At 34.8% G+C, this 26,943-nt stretch overlaps 3 protein-coding genes and 1 long non-coding RNA gene across 6 annotated transcripts; 3 read left to right on the top strand and 1 right to left on the bottom strand.

The window, feature by feature from the left end:
• Nucleotides 1–1,017: 1,017 nt before the first annotated feature.
• LOC133704821 (phosphoglycerate kinase, chloroplastic-like) lies at nt 1,018–4,518 on the bottom strand. Its single transcript, XM_062129832.1, has 6 exons — nt 3,900–4,518; nt 3,142–3,219; nt 2,799–3,059; nt 2,087–2,404; nt 1,820–1,978; nt 1,018–1,447 (listed from the first exon to the last, which is right to left on the bottom strand). Exons 1-6 carry the CDS (start codon nt 4,317–4,319, stop codon nt 1,238–1,240), a joined length of 1,446 nt encoding a protein of 481 aa, XP_061985816.1. The 5' UTR covers nt 4,320–4,518; the 3' UTR covers nt 1,018–1,237.
• A 1,451-nt stretch (nt 4,519–5,969) lies between these two features.
• LOC133705932 (uncharacterized) lies at nt 5,970–7,506 on the top strand. Of its 2 annotated transcripts, none has more exons than XR_009844364.1 (3): nt 5,970–6,400; nt 6,605–6,723; nt 6,838–7,506. It is a non-coding gene; the product is annotated as an uncharacterized LOC133705932 (long non-coding RNA). The 2 variants fall into 2 exon arrangements; XR_009844363.1 differs by having other exon boundaries at nt 5,970–6,517.
• A 324-nt stretch (nt 7,507–7,830) lies between these two features.
• Nucleotides 7,831–12,524, top strand: LOC133705931 (DEAD-box ATP-dependent RNA helicase 36). Its single transcript, XM_062131384.1, has 6 exons — nt 7,831–8,675; nt 8,992–9,314; nt 9,985–10,188; nt 10,269–10,350; nt 11,268–11,366; nt 12,027–12,524. The coding sequence occupies exons 1-6, from the start codon at nt 8,052–8,054 to the stop codon at nt 12,183–12,185; spliced, it is 1,491 nt and encodes a 496-aa protein (XP_061987368.1). The 5' UTR covers nt 7,831–8,051; the 3' UTR covers nt 12,186–12,524.
• Nucleotides 12,525–20,766: 8,242 nt separating this feature from the next.
• Nucleotides 20,767–26,419, top strand: LOC133705006 (delta(24)-sterol reductase-like). Of its 2 annotated transcripts, XM_062130096.1 has the most exons (4): nt 20,808–20,923; nt 22,727–22,779; nt 23,968–25,239; nt 25,549–26,419. In XM_062130096.1, the coding sequence occupies exons 3-4, from the start codon at nt 23,992–23,994 to the stop codon at nt 25,990–25,992; spliced, it is 1,692 nt and encodes a 563-aa protein (XP_061986080.1). In that variant the 5' UTR covers nt 20,808–20,923; nt 22,727–22,779; nt 23,968–23,991; the 3' UTR covers nt 25,993–26,419. The 2 variants fall into 2 exon arrangements, with proteins under 2 accessions (XP_061986077.1, XP_061986080.1); XM_062130093.1 differs by lacking the exon at nt 22,727–22,779 and having other exon boundaries at nt 20,767–20,923.
• Nucleotides 26,420–26,943: the final 524 nt, after the last annotated feature.

The raw sequence follows: 26,943 nt of genomic DNA, 5'->3' as shown, positions 1-26,943 counted from the left end.
CATTGATTTGCTAGCTTTTTTTTCTTTTCTTTTTCAAGCTATTAATTCAAAGATTGAGCAATTTTAGCTACTACTTTTACTTCTTTTTTTCGTAAGTGTGTTTTCTGTTGAGGTAAGATTATAATGTTTTTTCTTGATAGAGCGTAAATCGATCGAGAATTCAAGCATGCATGACTTCCTTCTTGCCAACTGAATAATTAACTAAAAAAATAGTGAAGTTTATGACGACAAGAAGCATGCTGCGATGATTTATACTTTGAATTATTTTTTTAAAATCATTTTTTTTAGGCCAATAGCTTAAAAAATAAATATTTCATAAGATTCTGTAGTCGTAAAATTTGGTAGCCACGAACGAGTTGGATTTTGGGACAGGTGATAGTCCACGGGAGACTTGATTTAAGAAAAGAAACAGGTATGCCTTCCCATGATGTGCACCAGTTTTCTAATCCATCACCTTTAGAAAAAGTTGTCAGAAGAGAAGAAAAACAACAGCCATAGCCTTTCATTTCTGCGGCTTGAAACTTCCGGAGGTTCTGTGAAGAACTTTGTTGCCTATGTCACTCTTAACATCTTTTGATTTCCATTATATTTGTATCACAGAAAGGGGAGCTGCTGACTTGAACTCCTACCTCTTGAGAGAACATATCATATAGAAAGCTGAAATGAACCAATGTTCTTAACGAGAATAGAAAGCTACGAAGCTTTCTCAACTCGGTCCTGTTATGCACAGATACCGTAGCATTCCGAGTAGATCGATCATATCGGATACACATTTCTTAACTACTTGTATTGGTTATCCAATCTCTCATATCTGCACTATACTTTCATGTTTGGTTATCCAATCTCTCATATAAGCACTATACTTTCATGTGAATTTCAAAAACGACTAATCCAGACAGGAGACTGGAATTTTGCCTTCAATGGCTGGCTGATCTTGCAAAGTTAGGACTGAATCTCATAGATACAGGAAGGCAACAGCTTAAGCTAGCCTTTTTTTCTTTTCTTTTCATTTCCAGATTCATCAAAAGTACTTTTACTTCTCAAACCACAACATGTCAATTTACAGAGAAGTGATTGATCAAAACCAACTATTTATTTAAAGTCTTGGATCACTCTTGTTAACCAACCTCAACGTACAGCATGACTCGTACTTCTCTACAACATTGCATCTCCCTTTCGTAACAGTAAAAGCGAGGACATGGAAATGGGAACGGGATTGGGGGGAAATCAAATTATCCTACACAGCAACTCGTTCGACTTCGTCAAGAGCAAGGACACCTGGTAGCTCTTTCCCTTCCAACAACTCCAAGCTGGCACCACCACCAGTTGATATGTGGCTCATGACATCAGCAACTCCTACTTTTTCTACAGCTGCAACAGAATCTCCACCTCCAATAATAGTTGTAACTCCCTTGCCACTAAGCTCAGCAAGCTTCTTTGCAATGGCCTGCAAGCAGAGGTTCAACTCTAGTTCACCATCTAACCAAAGGTAATAAACCCAAAACCATGTGATGGGCAAGCATAAACTGCAGGTTATATATGAAGTTGGAATGGGTTTAGCAAGCCACTTCACAAAGTTGAGTCAAGTACCAGGACCATTTTTATCATGTACAGTTGATCCAAGTAATAGAAAGAGTAGATTATTGGAGAATTTTGCAATGGTATAAACATAGTTATCACACTACCCAGATATTTGTATACATGTGAGCTTCTAACGAGGTATCATAGCGTGCCTATGAGGGGGTGGAAACAAAAGTAGAATCCAAGCTTGAATAGATAAAATCCAAAAAACAAATTTAAGCACCCTGTTCTTGCATACCTCTGTTCCATTCGCAAACTTCTCAAACTCAAACACTCCCATGGGTCCATTCCAGATGACAGTTTGGGTGGTTCCCAAAGCCTCACTGAATGTTTTCACAGATTCTGGTCCAATATCCAGTCCCATCCAACCATCTGGGATGGCTGATGCTGGCACAGTCTGCAGTGAACAGAACAGCACTCGAGTTGGTTCAGTCACAGAGAGCATAAAAAATGTCAGTAAGAACGAGTTTTAGGGAACTTTCTTGTGAGAGCTTAGACCACAAACCTTGCTATTTGCATCAGGAGCAAACTTGTCTGCAATTACCACATCACTAGGTAGCAAAAGAGACACTCCTTTTGCCTTGGCCTTCTCAAGTAGTGTGGTCGCCAAATCAAGCTTATCTTCCTCAACCAAGGATGAACCTACTGCGAGGCCTTGAGCCTTGTAAAATGTGAAAATCATACCTCCACCCAAAAGGAGGATATCACACTTCTCCAGGAGTGACTCAATGACTCCAATCTTCGATGAGACCTTAGAACCACCCACAATGGCAGCAAATGGCCTCTTTGGGTTTGAAACTGCCCCAACAAGGTAGTCCAGCTCCTAAAAACAAGGTAGAGAGAAACAGAATTACAATGAGAACCGAAGTTTAAAAAAGAGACACAAGATAGTCAGCAACATTGACAATTCAGGCTCATAAAAAGGATGCAAAGATGGTGGCATTGGGTAAGTATCACCAAAAAAATCGCAAGAGAGAAAAAAGTTAAAGAGTGAATGTGCTCAAAGGGTAAAATGAACAACGACAACAGCACAATAAGGCAAAATAAAACAGCCAATCATTCAGTCTACATACGACACCTAAAGGCAGTTTAGATGAAGGTCCTAAATAAAACAACCTCTGAGTCATAGTCTTATAGAGAGATTGGTAAAACTTTCTTATTTCATTCAAAATATTAGGGTATAATATCTCACACAGTCATTTAACTTATAAACCAACCTTCTGCAAGAGGAAACCAGCAACAGATGGTTTCAAGAATTTCGTGACTCCCTCAGTTGAGGCGTGTGCTCTATGTGCAGTTCCAAATGCATCATTTACATAAAGATCTGCCATGGAAGCAAGCTTCTTTGCGAATTCAGGTTCGTTCTTCTCTTCTTCCTTGTAAAACCTGACATTTTCAAGAAGAAGAACACCACCCTCGGGAAGTGAAGCAACCAACTTTTCTACCTCTGGACCAATGCAATCATCAGCTTTCACAACCTGCTCAGGTAGTATATATTAGCCATATTGTCCAGCAAACACGGGCATTCTCTATTTCTATACTTCCATGAACAACTTGTACCTGAATTCCAAGGAGTTCAGATAACCGGGGAACAAGAGGTGCCAAGCTGAATTTTGGAGTTACACCTTTTGGTCGTCCCTGAAAATAATCAAAGAACACTTCAGCTCATATGAGCAAACCACTAACATTAAGCAGAGATTACGAACCCAAATTATTTTCACGGATAGCCTATTATGACCAGAAGTAAATCTGCAAACTTAAATGTTATTGAGATATTTCTGCAAACAATTGTTATCATGTATAAAAAACACCACACTAGCTAAATTTACCAATATAAGAACTAGCTTCTACACCAAATCCAGCAGTCAAAAGTAATTCTTTACTGAAGCAGTTCTCAGAGCATAATATCGTTCGATAACCAGAAGAAGACAAGCTATAACATTCAATCCCTTCTTAACATTCTATCAATCGGCAATTAACAATTGCAAACCTGCTGCCAATTTCGCTAACTCTCTCAAAAGCAACAGAAGAACTTTGCATATCATAAATTACTACCTGAATTTCGGACCCATTAGCACGCAAGTGTGATTCCAATAAACCAGCACCAATATATATATATAGAAAATAAAGAGTGATTTTCAGAGTATTGTGCAACTAAAAGTCAATGCTATGATTCTAGTCGCATAACATCAAAGATTCAATGCAGGAACCAAGAAATTCACAGAGTCAACAAAACCATCAGAATCAATGAAACGCACAAAACAGAAATGCTACAAAACCCAAATTCAAAAAATGAAATTGAACAAGATCCCACGTACCAAATGACTAGAAAGAATAACTTTGGCCCCTTTTGAAATCAAATATTTAATAGTAGGAACAGCGGCTCTAATTCTGGTATCATCAGTAATTTTCTGATTCTCATCAAGAGGCACATTCAAATCAGCTCTAACAAACACTTTCTTCCCTTTCAAGTCAGCAGCAGTCAAGTCACCCACACTCTTCTTTGCCATAGACACCACAGCTCTTGGTGCTCTGCCATTTGACTTAAAAGATCGGATTTTGGACACCACATGAGAACTAAACAATGGGTCTGCAGCAGAGAAACCAAGACCACGGAGGCTGGTTGTGCGGAGGCCAGAGGTGGAGACTGGGAGAAGGGAGGCACGGGCAGAAGTGGAGGTGGAGGCGGCGGCTGTTTTGAGGAGAGATAGAGTTGTTGGTGCTGTGGCAGAGGCCATTTGGCGGTGTTTGTGGACTGTTTCGTGAGAGAAGTTGTGTGGACTAAAAGGAAAAGAGGAGGTAATGAGGGGTTATGTGGATGTGAAAACGAGGCTCTCTTTCTCTGATCTTTTGGAGTGAGAGTGAGAGATGAAAATAATGGGGGAAGCTGTGGACGGGAAGAACGAAGGAGGGAATGAATGGGCGGTGTGTGTTGGTTTTTGGATTTTCTCTTATCGTTGAATTGAGGTTGTCGATGCTCGATGCTTTTTAGATTGTTACTTGCTGTACGGTGCAGCCGTTTACTGCTACAAGTACCAACCAACAGTGATGCCGAGAGGGTTCGGGTTCGTTAACTAGTTCAGCTGCCATGACTCGTCCTCCTCGTAAAAAGGGCTTAGGTTCGATTACCGTATCCACTTTGCCTTGGACACACATGCGGTTGGATGGATCCTTTCAATTATTTCGAAAGTTATCTTTTTTAACAGAAGTGCCTCTTTTGATTATAGATTTCTAGTGAAGGAGTTGGTGTTTTTTTTTTAAATGATGCGGTGGATATATTTTAAAGTATTTTTTTAAAATAATATTTTTTTATTTTTAAAATTTATTTTTAATATTAACATAATAAAATTATTTTAAATAAAAAATTATTTTTTTTATAAAAAGTTGTTTTGCAGCCCAAATGGGGCCTATATCCAAATTGAAATATAATTGTGATTTGTTGTAATTAATTGTTGCATTTGAGTTTAACAAGATGGAATGTATAATTGTTTGAACAAGGTCCAGATATTAACATCTTTAGATTTAGATATTGCGAGTTTTAGCACTAAATGGATTCTAAAATAAATGCATATTGTTTTTTTTTAAATATTCTTATTTAAATATAAATATTTACCTTATAATATATGTGTGTGTGTGTGTCTAGACACACACACACACACACACACACACACACATATATATATATATATATATATTATAAGTGTAAATATTTATATTTACACCAATTACATAACACAGATGGCGTCAATGCAAGGGGTGCTAATTTGAGTTTTTCCGGGCAAGGTTACACATGGGCCATCCTTAAGAGTTAAGTTTACTTCAGGATTGGGCTTCTGGATTGGGCTTTTTGTTTGATCTGTCATCCAGGGCTCTCGAGACCAATACTTTTCAATGTAATCGGTCAAAAGCCCATTCGGAACAACAACTTTTTTTTTTCATGAATATCTATCCGCCTACTGTCCCGTCATCTCATAATGCTCTCGGTCCTGTGATGCTATACTAAAAAACCCAACATACCTTTTGTGTCCCTGCCTTTCACTCTGCAGCTTGTGCTCCGTGCCGGTGCTTGTCTGGAGCAGATATTCGGAACCTGGTCAATGAAGCTGCGATCATGTGTCTGTAAGTTTCTGAATCTTGTCAAGAAAGATACAGATACCGGTGGAAATATTCCCTGGCCAACCAATGGCGCAAAGGTTTTATAATCTTTTCAGCATGTGGCATGTGTAGAGAGAGACTACTGTCATATCTCTACCTCCCATTTATATTTATGATATATATTCGGACATCTTTATTTCTGAACACGTTATTGCCATAGATGGAGCATCTCTCTACCACCCATTTATATTTGTGATATATATATTGGACATCTTTATTTCTGAACACTTCATTGCCATAGATGGAGCATCTTCACATTTTTATAGAATTACCTCTGAGAACAACAGGGGTTTAAAAACTGCGTGGCATTTGTGTCATGTTTCTCCATGTTAATCGCCCATCTTTGTTTAATTGAATATCATCAGTTATTTCTTCGACCCCCCCTTTTTCTTTGGGGTTTTATACGAAGAAAATGGAATGTGGCTGATGAGACCATGAGATAATGGTTCCCACATGAGAGAGGGAGGAGAGGCACTAGGTTCATTAAATGGGAGCAGGGTCCATTGCTAATTCTTGTAGTTAGCCTGGTTTTGAATGCTTCTGTTCAGTTGAAATCTTAACTTTAGTGGATCCCGTATTTCATAAAGTCATACAAGTTGAACTGTTGGAAGGTTCACTGAATTCTTTAGCAATGTGGAACATTATGTCTAATCATTTATTGCAGGTAAGGAAAGGGCATTCCAAGATCTATCAGAAAGTTGATGTGTTAGATAAACAATACTCGAGGGCATGGGTGTACTTCTTACAGAGGAAGAACAACAGAAATGTGAACAAAACACATGTCTGTCATTATTCATCCTCGTGAAGTGACAAGGAGTCTATAATTCTGTTTAAAACTAACCATCATATTGATATTCTTACTTGCTAGGTATCGTTTGAAAAGAAGAGAGACTCCTGGCTGTACATGGAGCCGGCCATACAGTATTAGCTCACTTGTTTCCTTCCTTTGATTGGCATGCATTTTCCCAGCTCCTGCCTGGAGGCAAGGTGAAATTTCTCTTTGGAAGCTGGATTTGTGATTGCTGCTACTCAACTGCTGCAGTTTCTTCTAATCACTTCTCCTTTCCTTTAATTTTCATCTTTTTGGTCAAACACGAGCAGGAAACTGCAATATCTGTTTTCTACTCACGAGAAGATATGATTGACCAAGGATACACAACCTTCGGCTACTTGAAGATGCAAATGGTGGTAGCTCATGGTGGACGTTGTGCTGAACGTCTTGTGCATGGTGAGGACGTTACTGATGGAGGAGGTGATGATCTTGAAAAAATAACAAAGGTAAATGCGGTAATTTGAGCATAACATCGTTTGGGCATGTCCATGGACTGGGCCTAATCGTCTGCCCAATATTCCCATTTGATTACTAAAAAGTAACAAGAGGAAAAAGGTAGCAATTAGGAATTGCTGAAGTCTCTTTGATAAAGATTTTAGGTATTGTTTATAGTTTAGGGTAGGCATTTTGGTGGTTGTCCTTCGACAAAATGCTTTCTTTCCAGATCGCTAGAGAGATGGCAATCAGCCCTATGGTTTCATCAGCGTGACCCAAACACAGATGCATATTTTTTTGTTCTCTGTCTAGAATTTTACGTTACTGTATTGCCATAGCAGAACAATATTGTATAGTTATGCATCCAGTGACTGTGTTATTGATCATTCACATCCAATTCCTTGTCGGTTTCTTCTAAATGGCGTTTTTCTTGAATGTATGTTTTGTTACGTACAATTCATCTTGACGAAACAAATCTATATTCCTCTTCGCCTTGCACTGAATTTAAATTGTCAATCTATGTTTTGTTGTATCGGTTATGAAGATTGTCAATCTGTGCGCAGATTCTAACGTCCGAACCCTATTTTCAGTATTTTGTACGCCAGTTTCGTATACAGGGAAGCAGGCCAAAAAAATATATATGTAAGATGTTTGTTCCTGTGATTGAATTTATTTTTAAAATGTTTTTAAATTTTTTTTAAAAAAGAAACATGAAAATAATATTTAAAATTAAAAAAAATATTTTGATATATTTTGAATTAAAAAATATTTTGATATATTTTGAATTAAAAAATATTAAATAGAAAATCTGTTCTTTTTCTATTGTGTGTGCGTGTATTTTATTCCTATTCGTCCTCTTGGAAAAGAAGGGAAGGACTGTTTCGTTGCTGTTTACCGGGGAAGAAAATCAGGGTTGCAAAACGAGGCGGTTATATTTGTAGGACCAGTGAAAAAAGAAGCTGAAGCTGGTTGTTAACGCTGGTGGGTGCATTCTAATCATTAACAGCTTGCTGTAAGAAACAGCGCCCTCTCAAAGACAAGAGCCAAGATGGAGGAGCAGCAACAAGAAAAAACACATGTAGTTGACAGCAACTTCCCACTCTTCTCTAAAACCCCTAAACGCCCCAAACTCCAGAAAACCCAAAACCCTGATGAAAGCCCTGAAATCCCCAAACTCGAAAAAGAAGCCTCCTCAAACCCTAGTAACCCCGACTCCGCCGCCGCCAAAACCACTTTGTTTTCTGACCTTGGCCTCTCTGAATGGGCACTTCAAACCTGCAAAGAACTTGGTATGAAGAACCCAACACAAGTACAATCCCACTGCATCCCCAAAATCCTCTCAGGCCGGGATGTTTTAGGCCTGGCCCAAACTGGGAGCGGCAAGACGGCAGCTTTTGCTTTGCCGATCCTCCACCGCTTAGCTGAAGACCCATTTGGGGTTTTTGCTCTTGTGATAACACCAACCAGAGAATTGGCTTACCAATTGGCAGAGCAGTTTCGTGCTTTCGGTTCTTGTTTGCATTTGAGGTGTGCTGTTGTTGTTGGGGGTATGGATTTGTTGACTCAAGCTAAAACCTTGATGGGGAGACCCCATGTTGTTATTGCTACGCCGGGAAGAATTAAGGTTCTGTTGGAGAATCCTGATATTTCTCCTGTTTTCTCTCGATCCAGGGTAAATAAATAAATAAACAAATAAAAAAGAACCTTCTTGATTGTGGTTTTTTTTTTCTTTTTGTGTAATTCTAGAAATAAATCTTTTAATTGGTAGTTTTAGTCCTTTTAGCTGTGATTAGTGTTTGATGCAATTTGTTAACTGTGAGTAGTGTTTTGTGTTCATTAAGGATGTGGAGATAGATTTTGCTTTTTATCTCGCTCTTTAAAGTTTAAAGATTGGAGCTTTATTTATTTCTGTTTTGCTCATTGTATGCTTCCTTCGTTTGATAAAAGTGCGTGCTTGTATTTTTTTTTTTTGTTTTATTTTGTTTCAGTTTCTAGTTTTGGATGAAGCTGATAGGTTGATTGATGTTGGATTTCAAGAGGAATTAAGAGTGGTGTTCAAGTGCTTGCCGAAAAGTAGGCAAACTTTGCTTTTTTCTGCCACAATGACAAGTGAATTGCAAACGTTGCTTGAGCTTTCTGAAAATAAGGCTTACTTTTATGAGGAATATGAGGGTTTCAAGACGGTTGACACTCTTAACCAGCAGTATATTCAGATGCCCAAGAATGTGAAGGAGGTTTATCTTGTTTACATTTTGTCCAAAATGGAAGAAATGGGAATTCGATCTGCCATAATATTTGTCTCTGCCTGCAGGTATAAATTGCTTCGATGCAAATTTCTTCTGTCTGCTCCGTGATATTCTATTTTACGTGCTGTTTTTGTTGTGTTTGCGATATTTGCGTCATTCTTGTGGGTAATAATCATGCCATCAGTGGCTTACTTGTCAGATGACATACCTGGTGACATCTCTGGGTTGCGATTTTCCATGGCACGTGTGTTTGCCCCTGGCTAATTTTTCTCTTGTGACTTAAAGATATTGAATGTGATGGTATTACTTTTTCCAGAAGAATTTTATTGGTTACCTAGGGACTCGTTTGGAATTGTGCTTGTAATAGAAAGGTGTCATCTGTCCTAGTTAAACTTGTGGCAGAAGAGGGAAGTGCCTATACCATGAAGGTGTGTTACATCAGTTGTTCGATGGCAAAAAAATTGGATTACTAATTCCTTTAGGAAGCATAGTTTCATAAGTTGCATCAACTTCTCTTTTAAGATGACCGCTGGAAATTATGTCTGGTTCATGCTACATTCTGTGAGCTGTATATCCTTGCCTGAGCCTTCTTCATTAGTCAATCCCCCCTTTGTCTCCCTGTGGGTTTTGTGTAAATTAGATTCATTTTGGAATAAAATGTTCTTGCAAACTTCTCAATTTCGAGATCTGGAAAACCCACTCATTAATGCCTCTGTCTTTGTAATGTAAATGCAGCACTTGTCGCCTTTTGAGTTCATTACTGAAAGAGCTTGATCATGAACCTGCAACATTGTACTCACTTGAATCCCAGTCGTCTAGGCTTGCTTCATTACATCGGTTCAAATCAGGACAAGCTTCTATATTAATTGCTACCGATCTTGCTAGTCGTGGTTTGGACATTCCTACTGTTGATCTTGTTATCAATTATGATCTTCCAAGGTTATACTTCTCAATGATCTTTATTCTTTGTTAACTTATCTTTAAAAAATTGTGCTTAAATTATCAGCCTGATATTGCAGGGATCCTACAGATTATGTTCATCGTGTAGGGCGTACTGCAAGAGCAGGCAGGGAAGGGCTGGCTGTGAGTTTAGTTTCTCAGGTAAATAGTGGAAGGCTGTAATATATTTTTGTACCTGTAGACTTTATATTCTCTTTAGAGCGCCATCATAACCCTGCAGCCATGCTTGTAATTTTCCAACAGTTAAATATTCTTCCAATTATGTTCTGAATGGCTAGTTTTATGGGTATCCCTATGTCTGGGAACATTATCTGGGGTGGAAAGTTATTAGTGCTCCTAAATGTGTATGCTAATTTTTCATGATTAATGTCAAATCATAGGTCCATGGGTCTCCCTATGTTCTGATTACACGTTAGTATATGTTTAAGAGAAAGTTTGCCCGATGTTATTTGTTGTTTTTTAGTCCATGCTTGTCCAAAGAGCATCAAGGTAGCCATTTACTGAAGATGCTTAATTTGCCTTTTGTTCTAGAAAATGAGAAGTGAGAAAAATAACACTTGTAGACATTCTTTTTCATGCCTGTCCAATTGATATTAGATTTTTTGAAGTTAACATTTGGATGCAGTTTTAGAGTTTGTGCATTTTGCAACACATGCAATGGGTTATATCACCAGCTTAAATGGTTAAGGATTGTTTTACCTGTCAAAGGCTCCTCAACGGTGCCTCTTTGGCATGATTCTTTGTAGTGCACAGGTTGTTTGCACAAAATGAAGCTGTAGTTTCTGTAGCTTTTCCGCTATAATATATGTCTTCTATTTATGTGGACATTGACTCTGAAGGCTGTGATACATTAGTGCTGTTTAGTAATTGAATTGGACATTTTCACGAGTGTGAGTACATGTGCTCTGGTCTCCCATGTCTGTGCTTGTGTGTATTTGTTACAGGGTGATCTATAAATAGCATTTTTCAATTCTCCGCTAGAGTAGAACCTTTAGGTCTATGGAATGTGCTGTACTTTGAATGTAGCTTTACTCAACCTTGTTACATTTGATTGGCAGCATGATGGAAAACTCATGAAAGCTATAGAAGCTGAAGTCGGAAAACAGTTCGAGAAATTCGAGTATAAAGAGAATGAGGTCCTTTCCGATATTACAAAGGTTAGATCTCTTTTTAACTCTGAGTAACTGATATTACGATGAAATAGTATATGCAGGGTGTTCGGCTACTTGGTTTGAAGAGACATTCATATCCTATTAGTGCTGGGCTTTCTTCCACAATTTTTTGTGGGAATCTCATTTAGTTCAAAGTCTATATGCATGCTGTAACATTCTGGATGAAACTACTTGCTTTTCTTGTCGATGTGATGGCCAATCACTATCAAATGTATCCAGCCATTCTCCACTAGAAAGTCTTTTTTGAAGCCATTTTATTTTGCCTGACGCCTAGATATATTTCTGCAGCAAGGAAGTTATAGGGATGCCATGCAATTAGATTTTACCATTTCAACTCCACTACTTGGTTGGTCTTGCAGTGATTCATTTCACCTAGACTATTCTTAAATCATTGAACCCCGTTATTTTTGTTACGGTTTACAAGATATTCTACAGTCACCTTGCTGGCTGAATGGTGGTTTACAAGTATTCTAAATAAAGCTTAATGACTAAAGACCATTTCTTTTTCTTTCATCTGGGGAAAAAATGAGAGAATTGAGCAGAAAGAAAAATCTGATTGGTTTTTTTCTTTGAAGCCTGATGAGAATCGTTAAACAGTAGTGGTTGTCTTCCAGTTTGCTTATGTATCTTTATATTAATTTGCAGGTTTACAAGGCTAGACGCGTCGCAAAAATGAAGATGATGGATGACGGCTTTGATGAGCTAGTAAAAGAACGGAGAAAACAGAAACAGAAATCCCTAGCAGAGAAGGGATTGTTGAGGAATAAAAAGAGAAAGAGGAAAAGTAAGGATATGTTGAGCTGATGGTGGATTACGTGTTGTGCCTCTTCTAATCCCGCTGCATTTTGCGAGCAGCAACTTTGTTGTGAAGTCAAGGCTGCCTTCCTCTAGAACATTTCTTCAATTTTATTATAGGTGAGAGATTCTTTTCTTTGCATGTTTTGAGCTCATGGAAATTATGACCAGGACTAGGAGTAGTATCCCTTGGATAAATTTGTGCATGTCAATTTACGCCCCCGTAAATGACTAGGCATCCATGTGTCTGGCTATTTTGATCGAGTCTATTTTATATGTTTATTTATATTTGTATTCACTATTCAGTAAACTGCTAAATATTAATTATATATCTTTCTTGTATCAGAATCCATCCAATCAGTTGCTTTCTCCTGAAATTTCATCTGACCCTCCTTTGTTACGACATCATAGCTTAGCTCTTGTTTGTGATGATCCTAATTAGTTTCCTGTTAGAGGGGGGAGGTTCTGCATCTTGACTGTAATTAATTTTTTTTTTTTTTTGTTATTGTTACAGCGGTTTTAAGAATTTTTTATTTAAAAATATATTAAAATATTTTTTTATTTTTATATTAGCTCATCAAAATAATTTAATAACACTAAAAAAGTTAATTTAAAACAAAATAAAATGTTTTTTAAAAGAAACATAGTTATGCTGTAATGCTAAACAGGGTCTAAGTACTCCTCGGCGGCCCTCCTCGCCGGTCTTAGTAGTTCTATACAATCTTGTTTGTTTTTGTGTTTTAATAGTGTTTTTTAAAAAAATTAATTTTTATTTTATTTTTTTACTTTAAATTAATATTTTTTTAGTGATTTTAGTTAGTATTTTTAGATTATTTTGATGTATTAATAATAAAATAAATTTTTTAAAAATAATATATATATATATATATTTTAATATATCTTTAAATAAAAAATATTTTTTAAAAAAATAATCTAAAATTACATTCCCAAACACCTTTTCTCTGTCATTAAAATGATTGGATGTGAGCTTTTTGCGATAGCGAAGGGCGAGTATATACCTGCAACTTCTGGAGCTCGTTTGTAACATACTCCTTTCTTGAACCTTTGGGTTAAAAGGTCATCTCATCCACCGTGAATGAATAAGTAGTAAAATTAACTATTAATCTCTTTGATTTGATAAAAGCTATATTTATAAGTAGTGTTCTATTTATTTTTATATTTCAAAACTGTTTTTAAAAAAATTTTAAAAAAAATATTTTTTGTTAGCTTCAAATTAATATTTTTTTAATATTTTTATATCATTTTTACGTGCTAATATCAAAAATAATTTTAAAAAATAAAAAATATATTATTTTGGTATATTTCTGAATAAAAAAAATTTAAAAAAACAACTGCAATCACATTCTTAAATATACTTGAAAAAAAACAACCAAAAAAAATAAGAGATGTTGTGATGTTAAAAATTATTTTTAAAAAATAAAAAATATTATTATTTAAAAAAATGGCAACTGGTTGTCTTTATTTTCTAATTATGGTTGCCATCGAAATCGTTCCCCTTGCAAATAAAGAAAGAAAAGAGATGAATCATTCCATCCATGCATCATGGATCTGGGATCCCCATCTCTGAAAACTCAAAAGGCCCAGGATGCGACTTTATGCGACATTGGGCACGTGTACCAGAATATATTAAACGAAAAACACAGCACTCATCCCGTGCTTATATATAAATATATTAGGTATCATGTGTCCTCGCGCTCTCATTATTATCGGACTGCTGATTTTAGAATCTAAGGAGATTGACATTATGTTTCGCATATAATTTATTGTTTACCCAATTCTTTCTTTTGATGTTATTTATTGCTTTACTTGTAGTTTTTATTAGCTTGTTTTGTTTTTTATTTTCTGTAGTTTTTTCTATTATAAATTATGAAGTCTTGTTTTATCTGATAGGCTTGAAGATCGATTTCATATAAACTCATTAATCTCTTGATTTTGAAAGCATGACTCATCCTTTCATAGCAAAAGCACAAGTAGAAAATTTTGATTACCTTGCAAAAGATATTTTTTATCTATTTAAAGACTCTGGTTATTAAATTAGTGTTGGTTCAGAGATAAATCAGTTATATTTTTTTAAAATAAACTTTTTAGATGGATCAATCCTTATAACTAGAAAGAAAAAATTGAACCTAAATATATCTTATTTATGATTCTATCATGATAAAATATTTTTAATTTATCAGGATCAATTTTTTTATTTTTTATTTTTTATTTTTTATTTAACAGATAAGTTACAATGTGTTAATTTATATTATTACATGATTTCATGTAACACATCCTATAAAATTATTTTTTAAAGTATTTTTTTTAAATACATTATAGTAATATATTTTTTATTTTTTAAAATTTATTTTTAATATCAATATATCAAAACAATACAAAATAAAAATAACTTTAAAAAATCATTTTTTCATAAAACTTGATTACACCACCCAACTAAACACCCCCGTACTATATTTTATATGGGACTAGGACTATCCATTCCAAGACCTGTGAAGAAATATTTTTTTCAATAAAAATATAGAACACCTGAATCGACACCTCTATTAATTTTTGTTAATAAACCAATTAAAAACACGTGAAAATCAGGTGCATATAAAAAAATCAAAATAATTAATAAAAAAACACTAGGCAGTGTTAAAAACAAAATGGAGGGAAAAATAATTCGAATAAAACCAATTCCGAGGAGGGTGTAGAAAAAGGAGAGGATAACCAACTCCCTTGAAATTGGGTAAATAGTTAAAAAATTCTGTCTCTGTTAGTTACATTCTTCAAAATCATTAAATTGTATAATAAAATATGCGATTCTTCTTACAGTTCCTCAAATAACACTGCAGCTATCAATGGAATCCCACGACCCAATAAAAAAAAAACAGAACTAAATTAAATGCAAGTCTTTGCAAGAAGCTCCTTACTGGAAAAAATAGAAAACACTCCCCTGGAAATTTCAAGATTTATCAACCTTAAATCGCTCATTTTTAGGGTTCTACTCCAATTATTTCTCATGTCTTCTGCTTTTGATATCGCTCAATATTTTATTTTATTTTCATGTCAATTATTGGTTCATTTGTCAATTATTTTTATTTTCTTTACATGCATATGATTTTTCATGTGTTTTTTAATAAATAAATATATTAGCATGACCTAGCAAAAGGAGTCAAGTGCTGGGAGCCTGAGACCATTGCTCGTTTTCATTACCTCCTTCATCATCTTGCACCCTCGATCACGTGTTTGTCTTCTCTTTCCCGGTGGTCACCCACTCAAAGCTCAGCTCCTTTTTTCTCCGCTTGTTTGTTTTCGACCCGTTCGCAATCACCGATCCCAAACTGTCAGCTGATTAATATTGACCCCAGCGCAAATTCCCATGCAGCTCGGCCTCTTCTGGTCTGAAATCAATATATAAAGCTTGTAAAGCTTCTGGTCGCTCGGCTCCTACACCAGCGAACAAAAAATCGACTGTATCAGAGCTAGAAAATCACCCCACATTTTCAAATGGGAGCTGAGCTTGTAACGAGACATTAATCATCATGATTTTAAAAATCAGACGACACGCCTTATCAAAAATTGCTAAGCAACTTATAACCTTGTCTATACTCCATATCTGTGTTCTAGGCTATCAGGTCCACGACGAGATGAATGGACGGACTGCCTCCAATGTGCGAGTAATTTAGAACTAATAGTCTAACAAGTCATTTCTTTAGAAAGGGGAAAGAGGGTGTTTAAGATTGCCGTTTACCGTGTTTTTTTTAAAAAAATTAATTTTTAAAATTTAAATTAATATATTTTTTTATTTTTAAATTGTTTTAGTATTAAAAATAAATTTTTAAAAGAATTAATACATTTCAAAATAAAAAACACTTCTAAAAATACCTTTTAATTCAATTTCAAATATAACCGGATAGAATATCTCCAACAGAATAGCTAAAAAAATAAACAAAATGAAAAAATTATACTTTTAACTTTTATATTTATTTTTAATCATTCCAACCGATTAGTCAAATGAATAGGTAAAATAATTATTTAAGATAGAAAGTGTTATTTTTATGTAGAAAAAACAAAAGTAAATGAAAATATGTTTTTTCTGTTAGCCAATGTTTTTTTTATTTGTTTTGTATATGTTTGCCATTGTATAATTATATTAAAATTAATTTAATATAAAATATATTAAAATATAATTAACTCTCCTAAATAGCTTTTTACTATTAAAATATATATAAACCAACAAAATTATATTTACACTATTTAAAGGATCATTTTATCAATTTAGCTATTTTAAATAGTATTTCCAATGGGAAATGCTCTTACAAAGGACAGAGACAATTACAGGTGCATTTTTCAACAAACAAATGGAAAACCAGGTCACTGTCACACAGTCCCCGCCATGTGATAATATTATTTTGGCACCGAGCATTTTTCCCTGCGTGCAAGGAATCGCAGAAAAGAAAAGAAAAAACATGAACAAAAGGAAAATCTCGTGATCGACTGGATTTTTATCCAGCGTTTCCCAGGTGTTTATATTTAATATTTGTTCGTAAAAACAGTGTAGTTGATACCTTGATTCTTCAAAAGAGATCTACCCACCCCCTTTTACTTGCTGTTAGACATCCTTAAAGCGTGTTTGACAGTGTGGTTGCAGGTGTTTTTTAAATAGCTTTTCCTGCCAAAATGCATTCCAATAATATTTTTTGATTTTTTAAAAATTATTTTTGACATTATAACATCAAAATGATCCAAAAAATACAAACCGCACTTAATTTTAATAAAAAAAAAATTAAATTTTTTGGGAACGCGGCCGCAACCACGTTCCCAAACGCTTCCTTAACATCCTACTTTTTCGATATTTTTTATATCTTTTACACCTAGTTTCTAACTTCCTTCAAAATTTCTCACTTTTTATAAAAAAAAACAACCTCAATGCTATGGAAATTTAGCTAAACAGTATCCAATGTCCAAAACGTTTGTCAGTCAGTACTCCTTGCTCGCTAGATTTAGTGTTTTTTTCTTTTGGATTTCAAAACATAGTTGCAAAACCCTTGTTCTAGCGGTTTAATTGCTTGCTTTGAATTTTAATCACCAAAAAGATCAAGACATGCTTAATGATCTGTTCTTGTAATTTGATGCTAGGATTTCGGGCTTTCAACTGAATGAGGTTAAGATAGTGTTCTGTGGTTAAAATTATTATTTTTTAAAGTATTTTTTTATAATATATAATGATTTTTAAAAATTATTTTTGATATTAGCATAATAAATTAATTCAAAAATATAAAATAATAATTATATTTTTTTAAATAACAATACCATAAAAAACAAGCATTGTATTAGTAATATGTTTTAAGCTCGGTTTATTTTATATTTTAAAAGTATTTTTAAAAAAATTATATATTTTTTTTATTTTTTTACTTTAAATTAATTTTTTTAATATAATAATAATAATTTTTTAAAAAATTTAAAAACAACATAGCTTAGAGTCTATTTGTTTACGCGGTTGCTTCTGCGTTTGAAGCAACCACAACAAAATAAATGTTTGATTACATAAAAAATGCAATTTATTTTTTATGACGCCCACTATAATTCATGTTTGAAACACGATTTTGCGGAGATAGCTCCAAGCTACTTTTCTTCAAATAGTGTTTTAGTGAACAGTGCAATTCACTAGCAGTGTTTACGAGTGAATTGCACTGTTCACATGAGCAGTTTTTTTTTGTTATTTTTTTTTAAAAAAACTAATTTAGAGTGAATTAAATTCACCCACATTGTAATATCAATTTTATACTTTATAATATCTTATCTAATTTTATTATACGCTCAAAAAATTATGGAAGCTGTAGTTCTTATCGGATGAAATTTGTACGTAATAAAAATATAGATGGTTTAATGAAATAATAAAAAATATTTTATAGAAAGTATTATTTATTTTATAATGTAATAGTAGTAATTAATTATACAATATTTAAATTTAAAACTATATATATATATATATATATATATATTACTTATTTTATAACCTCAATTTAAAAAGCATTATTAACAAAACATATTAAACTATTTTTTATTTAACATTAATTTTAATCACAATTTTAATCAAATATATATAAATACCAATATATCATACCAATCTCAATTAAAAATATTTTTTATAAAATAAAATTTTAAAACTACAATATAAAAGCTACTATAATACTAAATAGACTGAACACACACGATTATTAATAATTTAATATCGGTACCACCACCACCACCTCCTCCATCATCAGCAGCAGCACAGTGACAATTAATGAAAGATGCGATTACGAGTAAAGGTTGAACAAAACAACAAATTAGATTGGCTGTCCCCGGCTTCGATATTAACAGTGTACGTGGCAGGGGGCCCGAGAAAAATACAGAGTTTGCATCCAGAAAACAATAATTATCTGAGAAATGAAACCAATATAGTGATATTAAGTATTTTAAAATCAATTAATATTAAATATCATTTCTGAGTTCTTAATTATGGACTTTTCATATTGCCTAGTGCTATCCTATCTCCAATTTAAATTTTTAAAAATCAAGATATAGATTAATTAACTGTTTGGAAACCTGTGTAAACCATGTTTTCTCATGTTTTTAATTTTTTTACTTAAAATTAATTTTTTTATTTTTAAATTGTTTTAATTTGTTGATATAAAAAATAATTTTTTTTAAAAAAAATCTTTATTTTAATAAATTATCAAATAAAAAAATATTTTAAACTGGAATCATTAGTACAATTTCAAATGCACCTCTATCTATTAGACTAGCCTTTAATGTTTGATAACTAATTGAAAACGTGCATCTATTTTGCTGTGTAAAGCATAGCTTTAATCCGGAGCGGCGGGTTGACCTGAAGCTAGAACCGAATCGAATTGAAGAAAAAATAGGAAAAAAAAATCCGACGTGACCCGACGATCTGGTTGACCCGACAAAATTCAGTCAAAAACCCGGTTGTAACCCGTTGATTTTTATTTTTTTTACTAAAAGACGTATGTTAAAAAACAAAATAAAAAAATCATATGTTAAAAAAAACTAAATGGAGAAATACTGTAGCAATCTATAATGTTTTATGAGGAAAGTTACAGTGTAAAAATAATTTTGAAAAAAATCATAAAAAAAACTATATGTTAAAAAAATTCATGTTGGAAAATACTGTAACAATTTATAGTATTTTATAAGAAAAGTTACAGTGTAAAAATAATTTTTTAAAAAATTATAATAATTAAAAAATCATATATATATATATATATAAACAATATAGCAATTAACCGTGGGAAAGCTATAGTATTTTCCTAAATTATTAAGCTTTTGTTATAATAATTATAATAATAATTGGCACAATGTCGTCTCCCAAATCACGGAGGAGGAACTTTACCAGCTATAGGAATTTTTATGGTAAACACTAGACATATTTTTCACATTTTTGTCTTGTCAGCGTCAACCATTAACTTAATCCTACTGTTCAGGCGCATACAGTAACAGGAGGACTATATAACCAATCCCGTCCTATTAATTAATTTTTATGATTTACTTTTTAAAAAATAGATAGACATGAGTAAAAAAAAATCTCAAGTTAAAAAATATATATATTTTTTTGCTATGTTTGCATCTATTTTTTTAATAAATAAACCATTTATTTTATAAAAAAATATTTTTATGCAGAATTTACAAGCGAAATTTCTTACCTGGAGACCTTTAAAATCCGAAAACTACATCATTAGTGTTTCTTGGCCAACCCGTTTCCACAAATTTTTACTTGGACGTTTGTAATTATGGTAATTATTGTTTTTAAGATTTTTTTATTAAAATAATATATAATAAAAAAATTAAATAATTCACTTAAATTGTTGGATTAGTGAAATTCATAAATGAATCTCATTTTATTTTATTTTTCATGTTTGATATCATTCTTTTTAAAAAACGCCATTTTAACTAAGATTTGCTGTAAATTTAGAATCTTTTCGCCCACAATATATTTCATGGTTTTTCCTCTGTCAATTCAAACTTCGAAGGTTTGAAATCTAACAAAATCACAGAGATTTATTTAAGCATCTGGATAATAGCATAACGGTTCACATTTAAAACCTGTTGGTTAACATGATGTACAGTAGGTGTAACAAATTATGATAAAAATTGTTTTTTAAATATTTTTTTAAGAAATTATTTTTGATAATAGAATATTAAATTTTTTTAAATACCAAAAAAAAATTAATTCTTTTAAAAAATATGATTTGACCCACTACCAAACAGAATTAAAAAGCTTATATTTTATATAAATTTATGCTTTTAGACTTTATTGCTTTGGCATCAATCATGTCAACTTGTTTTTTAAAATAACAGATTCTGTGGGTGATGTGCTCATTATGCATATTTGTGTTGAAAAAAACCGACAAAAATTATCTGTCACTGTCATCACATGGTGAATCCGTCCGAGTGAGTCCAACGTGAAAGACAGCGAATCTCATTGGGGTGTTTTTGTGATCCGACTTCGATATCTTCATTTTCTTTGTTTCTAGTTTCTACTCTCTCTCTCTCTCTCTCTCTCTCTTCTCTCTCTCTCTATATATATATATATATATTATTGTTTTTGGTATTTTCTTAAAGAAAACATCACCCTCTTTTTGCTCACCACAGCTATTTCAGTCTCTATATTTATCACATGAGCTTCTAGGTTTAAAATCCGGTTCCCATCTGCCCATTTCGAGCTTCCTGTGTTTCAGGTAGTTTTTCAATTTTCTCTATCTAAACTGTCCAAGTCTTTCGGTTCTTGCTACCTTTTCAGTGTTTTTTTTTTTGTGTGGTTGCTTAGAAATATGATGGAATTCAGTGGAAAGTGAGATATAATGGATTTGTTGTGATGTGTTAAAAGCGACCTTTTCCTTTTCTTTTCACTGAAACAAAATTACTGGGAAGTATTTTGGTTTCTGGTGAGCGTAATCCATGTGAGGTGTGTTAAATCTCTGTTTGGCTGCAGAGAAAATGAAGTAAATTTGAACCTTCTAGACAGCCCCCCCCCACTCAATCTTCTTCTTTATTTTGAGGGTTTTTAGTAGTAGATCTGATCTCTGGTTTTTTTTGCACGTTGCATTTCCTGTTAGTTAAGTGCTCCGGTTAGTTTCAGGTAAAAACTGCGAACCTTAGGTACCAGGCCTCTCTTTTAGTCGTGGAGGTGCCTTTCTTTAGTGTAGTCATTTTCAGAAAATCAGGTTTTCAGGAAGTGCCTAATGTATCATGTCCTCATTTTGCTCGATGGAATTCACAATCAGAGTTGAACTCGCCCTCATAGATAGTGGATCTGACACTCAACGGTGTTTTTGAAGTGCAAGATTTCCATTTCAATTCAATATTTCTTTCCGTTTTGTTTGTTTGTTTAATCTGATCCTGTCAAAAAGATCTTGATTTCCTAAAAGAACTGTGCCTTTTGGGGCTTTCAGTAAGCAAATGGCATGTAGTCTCATGCATAGGGTGAGCACTGTTAGGTTCGAACCGAATATACCGTTTGCTCACCCCTAATTAAGTAGTCTTAGATGTTCCTTTAGATCTTCTAGATTTGGTGTTTTTAACTTTCAACAGTGTTGCCCCTTCTGCTTTAAGAGGGATTGGAGGCACGTGAGGTTTTGAATGTTAAGCAAATCGCATTAATTAGCGAGGAAATGCAATGTAAATATAAAATAATAATCAGCAATGTCTATTTTGCATGCAGGATTTATGTTACCTCTTTTGGTCAGCAAATTTCTTAGCCTCTCATAGTTTCGTTTCTTTCCAAATTTGTTAACCATGTGTGTGTGGCTATTGGGGAAAAAATGAGGAATCTTTTTTAGTTGACCTATATGTTGCGGTTTGAGCTTTCTTCCTTGGGGACAATGGCATGAGACCTTCTCTGAAATGTTGACTTTTATTTTTAATTCGAACTCAATTTTGCCGCTTTCTTGCTGTTCCCTTTAGTTTACTGGGCGACTAAACAAAGCAACATCGGTATTGGATCTTAATGTTGGCTGTTATTCTTAGTTTGAGATTCTACTTTGTCTAGGGCTTAGTAAAGACAGGTTCATGTGCGTGCTTGCACTGTAAGCATTGTGCAGTATTGATAGTTTTTCTGGGAGTCTTTATTCAACGTAATATTTTAGTTATGTAGAAGTAACTTTTATGGTTCTAAAGTAGCTATTTGTGCCAAATTAAATGACTGCTACTCCTGTGTTTTTTCTTTTGTGTGTTAAATCTTTTTTTTTCATGTTCAAAGCTAGCATGTGCTTTTCAGCATATTCTGCCAAGTATTCGTTGAAAACTCAGTTAATTTTATAAGGGCTGATTGTTCTGATGGAGGAGAGATTGGCATATGCTGCAGACCCAGAGCATACTTTTTTAGTTATCTTGGTTAGACTTTGGCACTTTTTGTTCACACTTTGAACCTGCTGGAGTTTCATAATGGAAATCTTTGTGGCTTCCTACTGACTCATGTTCTGCTGGTGTTTAAGCTTTTGGTGACCTTAGTTCTTACTAATTTAATTTACTTATTTCTGTAGCTGAACACTTAGGCTATGTGCTTTACATTTCGGATGCAAAATCAATGGTAGTGGTACGTTAGGAAACTAGCTATTTTTGTTCATGATGCTTCTATTGACCTTGTTGTCAGCTACTGCTGTGTTGTATAGTGTTTTTAAACTTTTGGTAATATAACTTTCTGTGATGAACATTTTCTAGTCCATATATGCATCAAAAAGTTCACATGCTTTTGTTAAGAGATGCAATTGTCCCTAAACAACTGTGATTTTGGGACAGACCTGATTGGTTTCAGATTCATCCTATTGCTGAAGTCAAAAACCCTTTGCTTTTTATTTTTCCAGTGCAACAGCTTTGACAAATGCACGCATTGTGTCAGTTGTAAAAGTTGCAGTTAAAGGTTCCTGAATTCCTCATTAAATACTTTTTTTTTCTTCTGTTCTTACTTTTTGATTGATCATGGATTTTTTTCTTGGATGGAAAAGAAAAACATTGTTTGACTAAATTGCCTTGTAAGTTGCTTTCCCTATGCAAATGGATGATTTATATTTCATGACCTTTTCCAAGTCGTCAACCTCTGGATTAAATTAGTTATCTTCTAACTTGCATGTAGTACATATCAGAACTTGTTAGTTTCCTTCAATTGGCAGGTTGAAAAACTAGATTCTTTCAGGTTTTGATTCATCTATATGAAGCATTTGGCCCTTCGTTCCATCAAGATTTTGAAACGTGGATTTCCACTTGGCTATTTATCAATAGTTTATTTCTCTGCACCAACAGCTGATAACCTTCTAATTATTCCTGATCTTGATACCTTTCCCCCCTGTCTTCTTCTGCAAAGAAGCACTCTTAGTTTCAGCATCATTCAATGGAGTATTAAAGTTGGACTCTTTATTTCACCTAATCACAAGTGTTGAACATACAAGTATTTATATTTTAGTTATAATCTTCAGATTATTAAACATGGTGGATGCCATTGCTCTAGCTTTACTGATTTGTAGCCCATGGAAGTATTTGATGTTGATGTTGATGCATCGTATATCATTAATTTATTTTCCAAATTTCATAATTAAGTGGAATGCAGAAATTACTGAACCTTGGAACTTTTTTTGTTTCAGAATTTATTGAACCTTGGAACTCTTTTTTGTTGCCTATTCTTATATCACAGAATCCGTAGTGATCTCGATTTATATCGATTTAATCTCGAGCCTGATGCTGAATTTAAGCAATTCTATATGCTTATAGTTTGACACGTTTTGTGCAGTGAAAATCATCTTCCTGAAGCACAATGCCCGATCTTGAGGCCCCCTTGCGCCCGAAGAGGAAGAAGGTGTGGGTAGACTATTTTGTGCAGTTCCGATGGATTTTAGTTATTTTCGTCGTTCTCCCAATCTCCTTCACCCTTTACTTTCTCACTTATCTCGGGGATGTCAAATCAGAGATGAAGTCCTACAAACAGCGTCAAAAGGAACATGATGAAAATGTTAAAAAAGTTGTGAAACGTCTTAAAGAGAGGAATCCGTCAAAGGATGGTCTTGTCTGCACTGCTCGTAAACCCTGGATTGCTGTTGGAATGCGAAATGTTGACTACAAACGGGCTCGGCACTTCGAAGTTGATTTATCAGCTTTTCGTAATATCCTTGAAATTGATAAGGAGAGAATGATTGCTAGAGTTGAGCCTCTTGTAAATATGGGTCAGATCAGCAGGGCAAGTGTCCCAATGAATCTTTCTCTTGCAGTCGTTGCAGAACTTGATGACCTCACTGTTGGTGGGCTCATTAATGGTTATGGGATTGAAGGAAGCTCTCATATCTATGGCTTGTTCTCTGACACTGTTGTGGCATATGAGATTGTTTTGGCAGATGGTCAGGTTGTTAGAGCTACCAAGGACAATGAATACTCTGATCTTTTCTATGCCATCCCCTGGTCCCAGGGAACACTTGGGCTTCTTGTCTCTGCTGAGATCAAGCTTATTCCTATTAAGGAATACATGAGGCTGACCTACAAACCTGTAGTGGGTAATCTGAAAGAACTTGCGCAGGCCTATATGGACTCTTTTGCACCCAGAGATGGAGATCAGGATAACCCAGAGAAGGTTCCAGACTTTGTGGAGACTATGATTTATAACTCAACCGAAGGTGTGATGATGACAGGGAGATATGCCTCCAAAGAAGAGGCCAAGAAGAAGGGAAATGTGATTAACAATGTTGGTTGGTGGTTTAAACCGTGGTTCTATCAGCATGCGCAGACAGCCCTAAAGAAAGGAGAGTTTGTGGAGTACATTCCAACCAGAGAATATTATCACAGGCACACAAGGTGTTTGTACTGGGAGGGGAAGCTTATACTTCCATTCGCTGATCAATGGTGGTTTAGATTTCTCTTAGGCTGGATGATGCCTCCAAAGGTTTCTCTTCTCAAGGCCACTCAAGGTGAAGCAATCCGAAACTATTACCATGAGATGCATGTCATTCAGGACATGCTTGTTCCTCTTTACAAGGTTGGGGATGCCCTTGAATGGGTCCACCAAGAGATGGAGGTAACCTGGTCCCACTCAAATCTTTTTTCCTTTTCTATTTTCTTCTTCTTCTTTTATTTTTTGGACAATTTTACTTCCCATCGTTGTTTATCATTGAAAGTTAAAATTCTAGTCGTATGGTTGGTTTGAGTGGAAATTTAGATCAACCGTGTCTAATCACATCTTTAGTCAGGAACTCAGGGTGGGCTCTGAGTAAGGAAAATATCTGAGATCACATGACACTAGTAGGTGTTTGCATTGCAGAAAATTGCGTTACCTGACTAAGGATTAAGTTTCTAGATTCTGACCTGACTATTATTCATTTTCCAGGTATACCCCCTTTGGCTCTGTCCGCACAGGTTGTTCAAGCTCCCTGTGAAAACTATGGTGTATCCAGAGCCAGGATTCGAGCATCAGCACAAACAGGGAGATACATCCTATGCTCAGATGTACACTGATGTCGGGGTGTATTATTCGCCTGGACCTGTGTTGAGGGGTGAGGTGTTTGATGGTGCAGACGCTGTTCGTAGAATGGAGGACTGGTTGATAGAAAACCGTGGCTTCCAGCCACAGTATGCAGTGTCCGAGCTAAGTGAGAAGAAATTCTGGAGGATGTTTGATGGTGACCTCTATGAACACTGCAGGAAGAAATATGGAGCTGTGGGAACCTTCATGAGCGTGTACTACAAATCCAAGAAAGGAAGGAAGACAGAGAAGGAGGTGCAGGAAGCTGAACAAGCCCACCTTGAGACTGCTTATGCAGAGGCTACTTAATAGTGGACTGATCTTGAAGTGAACTTTGGAAATGTTTGGTAGCATTTCTTTATTTGCTGTTTCTCGTGTTTTCTGGCTGTGCTTGTGAGTCGCTTGCATTTTATTTTTTCCCAGTGAATGTTACAGTTGCTGATTTTTCCCAGTGAATGCTGCTGCTGCTGGACTTTATTGTCGGAGATCTTAAACTTGTTAGATTAGACTCTTGTTTTAAAGGTATTTTCTAATCGTGCTCATGTTATAGATAGTCTTTGAGACTGTAGCCCCCAGCACACTGCAGCGAAGGGACATCTCTCTTTGAGCAACTGTAGTGTGGCTGGGGGAGTTAGTCTAGTGAGGTAAGATTGTTGCTGAGATGAAGTGTTGGCTGTACTGAGCGGGGTTGTATTTGGCACAAGAAAATAAATGCGGTGATGATTCACCCGAAAGTTTTCCCTTTTTCCCCCAGCTTTTCTCTCTATGATCAGCAAACTCTTGGACAAAAACTTGTGATCTTCAGTGTCTTTGTTTTCACGAGAAACAATTAATGTCAACAGTGACCCAATTTTCGAGAAATTAAGAGCTGCATGCTCGCTCTCTTCAAGACATGCGTTGATCTCAGTGTCTTGTATTGCAACAATCGATGCTAAGTACTGTATACTTGCTCTCTTCAAGACTTGGGTCATTGTCAAACTTTTCTCCCAACATTTTTAGTACAAAATCTGAACTTGTGGAAAATAACGTCTTGAACATTAAAAAAGGTCCTCGCCAGAACAGAACGTCATCATTTCCTGTTGTCAGGACAGAGAGCATTGATTGGATTTGAAGCAACCTGGTCCAGCTTGAGATGGGCAACGATGTGACAGACACTAGATTAGCAGTGTTCAAATCCAGCCATGTATAAAAGACAACAACCTAATCCATTATTGATTAGGACATATTTCTAATTAGATTATAGTTTCCTGTGGTGATTGA

This window comes from Populus nigra, chromosome 10, assembly GCF_951802175.1.
Source record: "Populus nigra chromosome 10, ddPopNigr1.1, whole genome shotgun sequence".
In the NCBI taxonomy this organism is placed as follows: domain Eukaryota; kingdom Viridiplantae; phylum Streptophyta; class Magnoliopsida; order Malpighiales; family Salicaceae; genus Populus; species Populus nigra.
The sequence above is the reverse complement of the archived record's forward strand: the minus strand, read 5'-3'. Positions and strand labels throughout refer to the sequence as shown.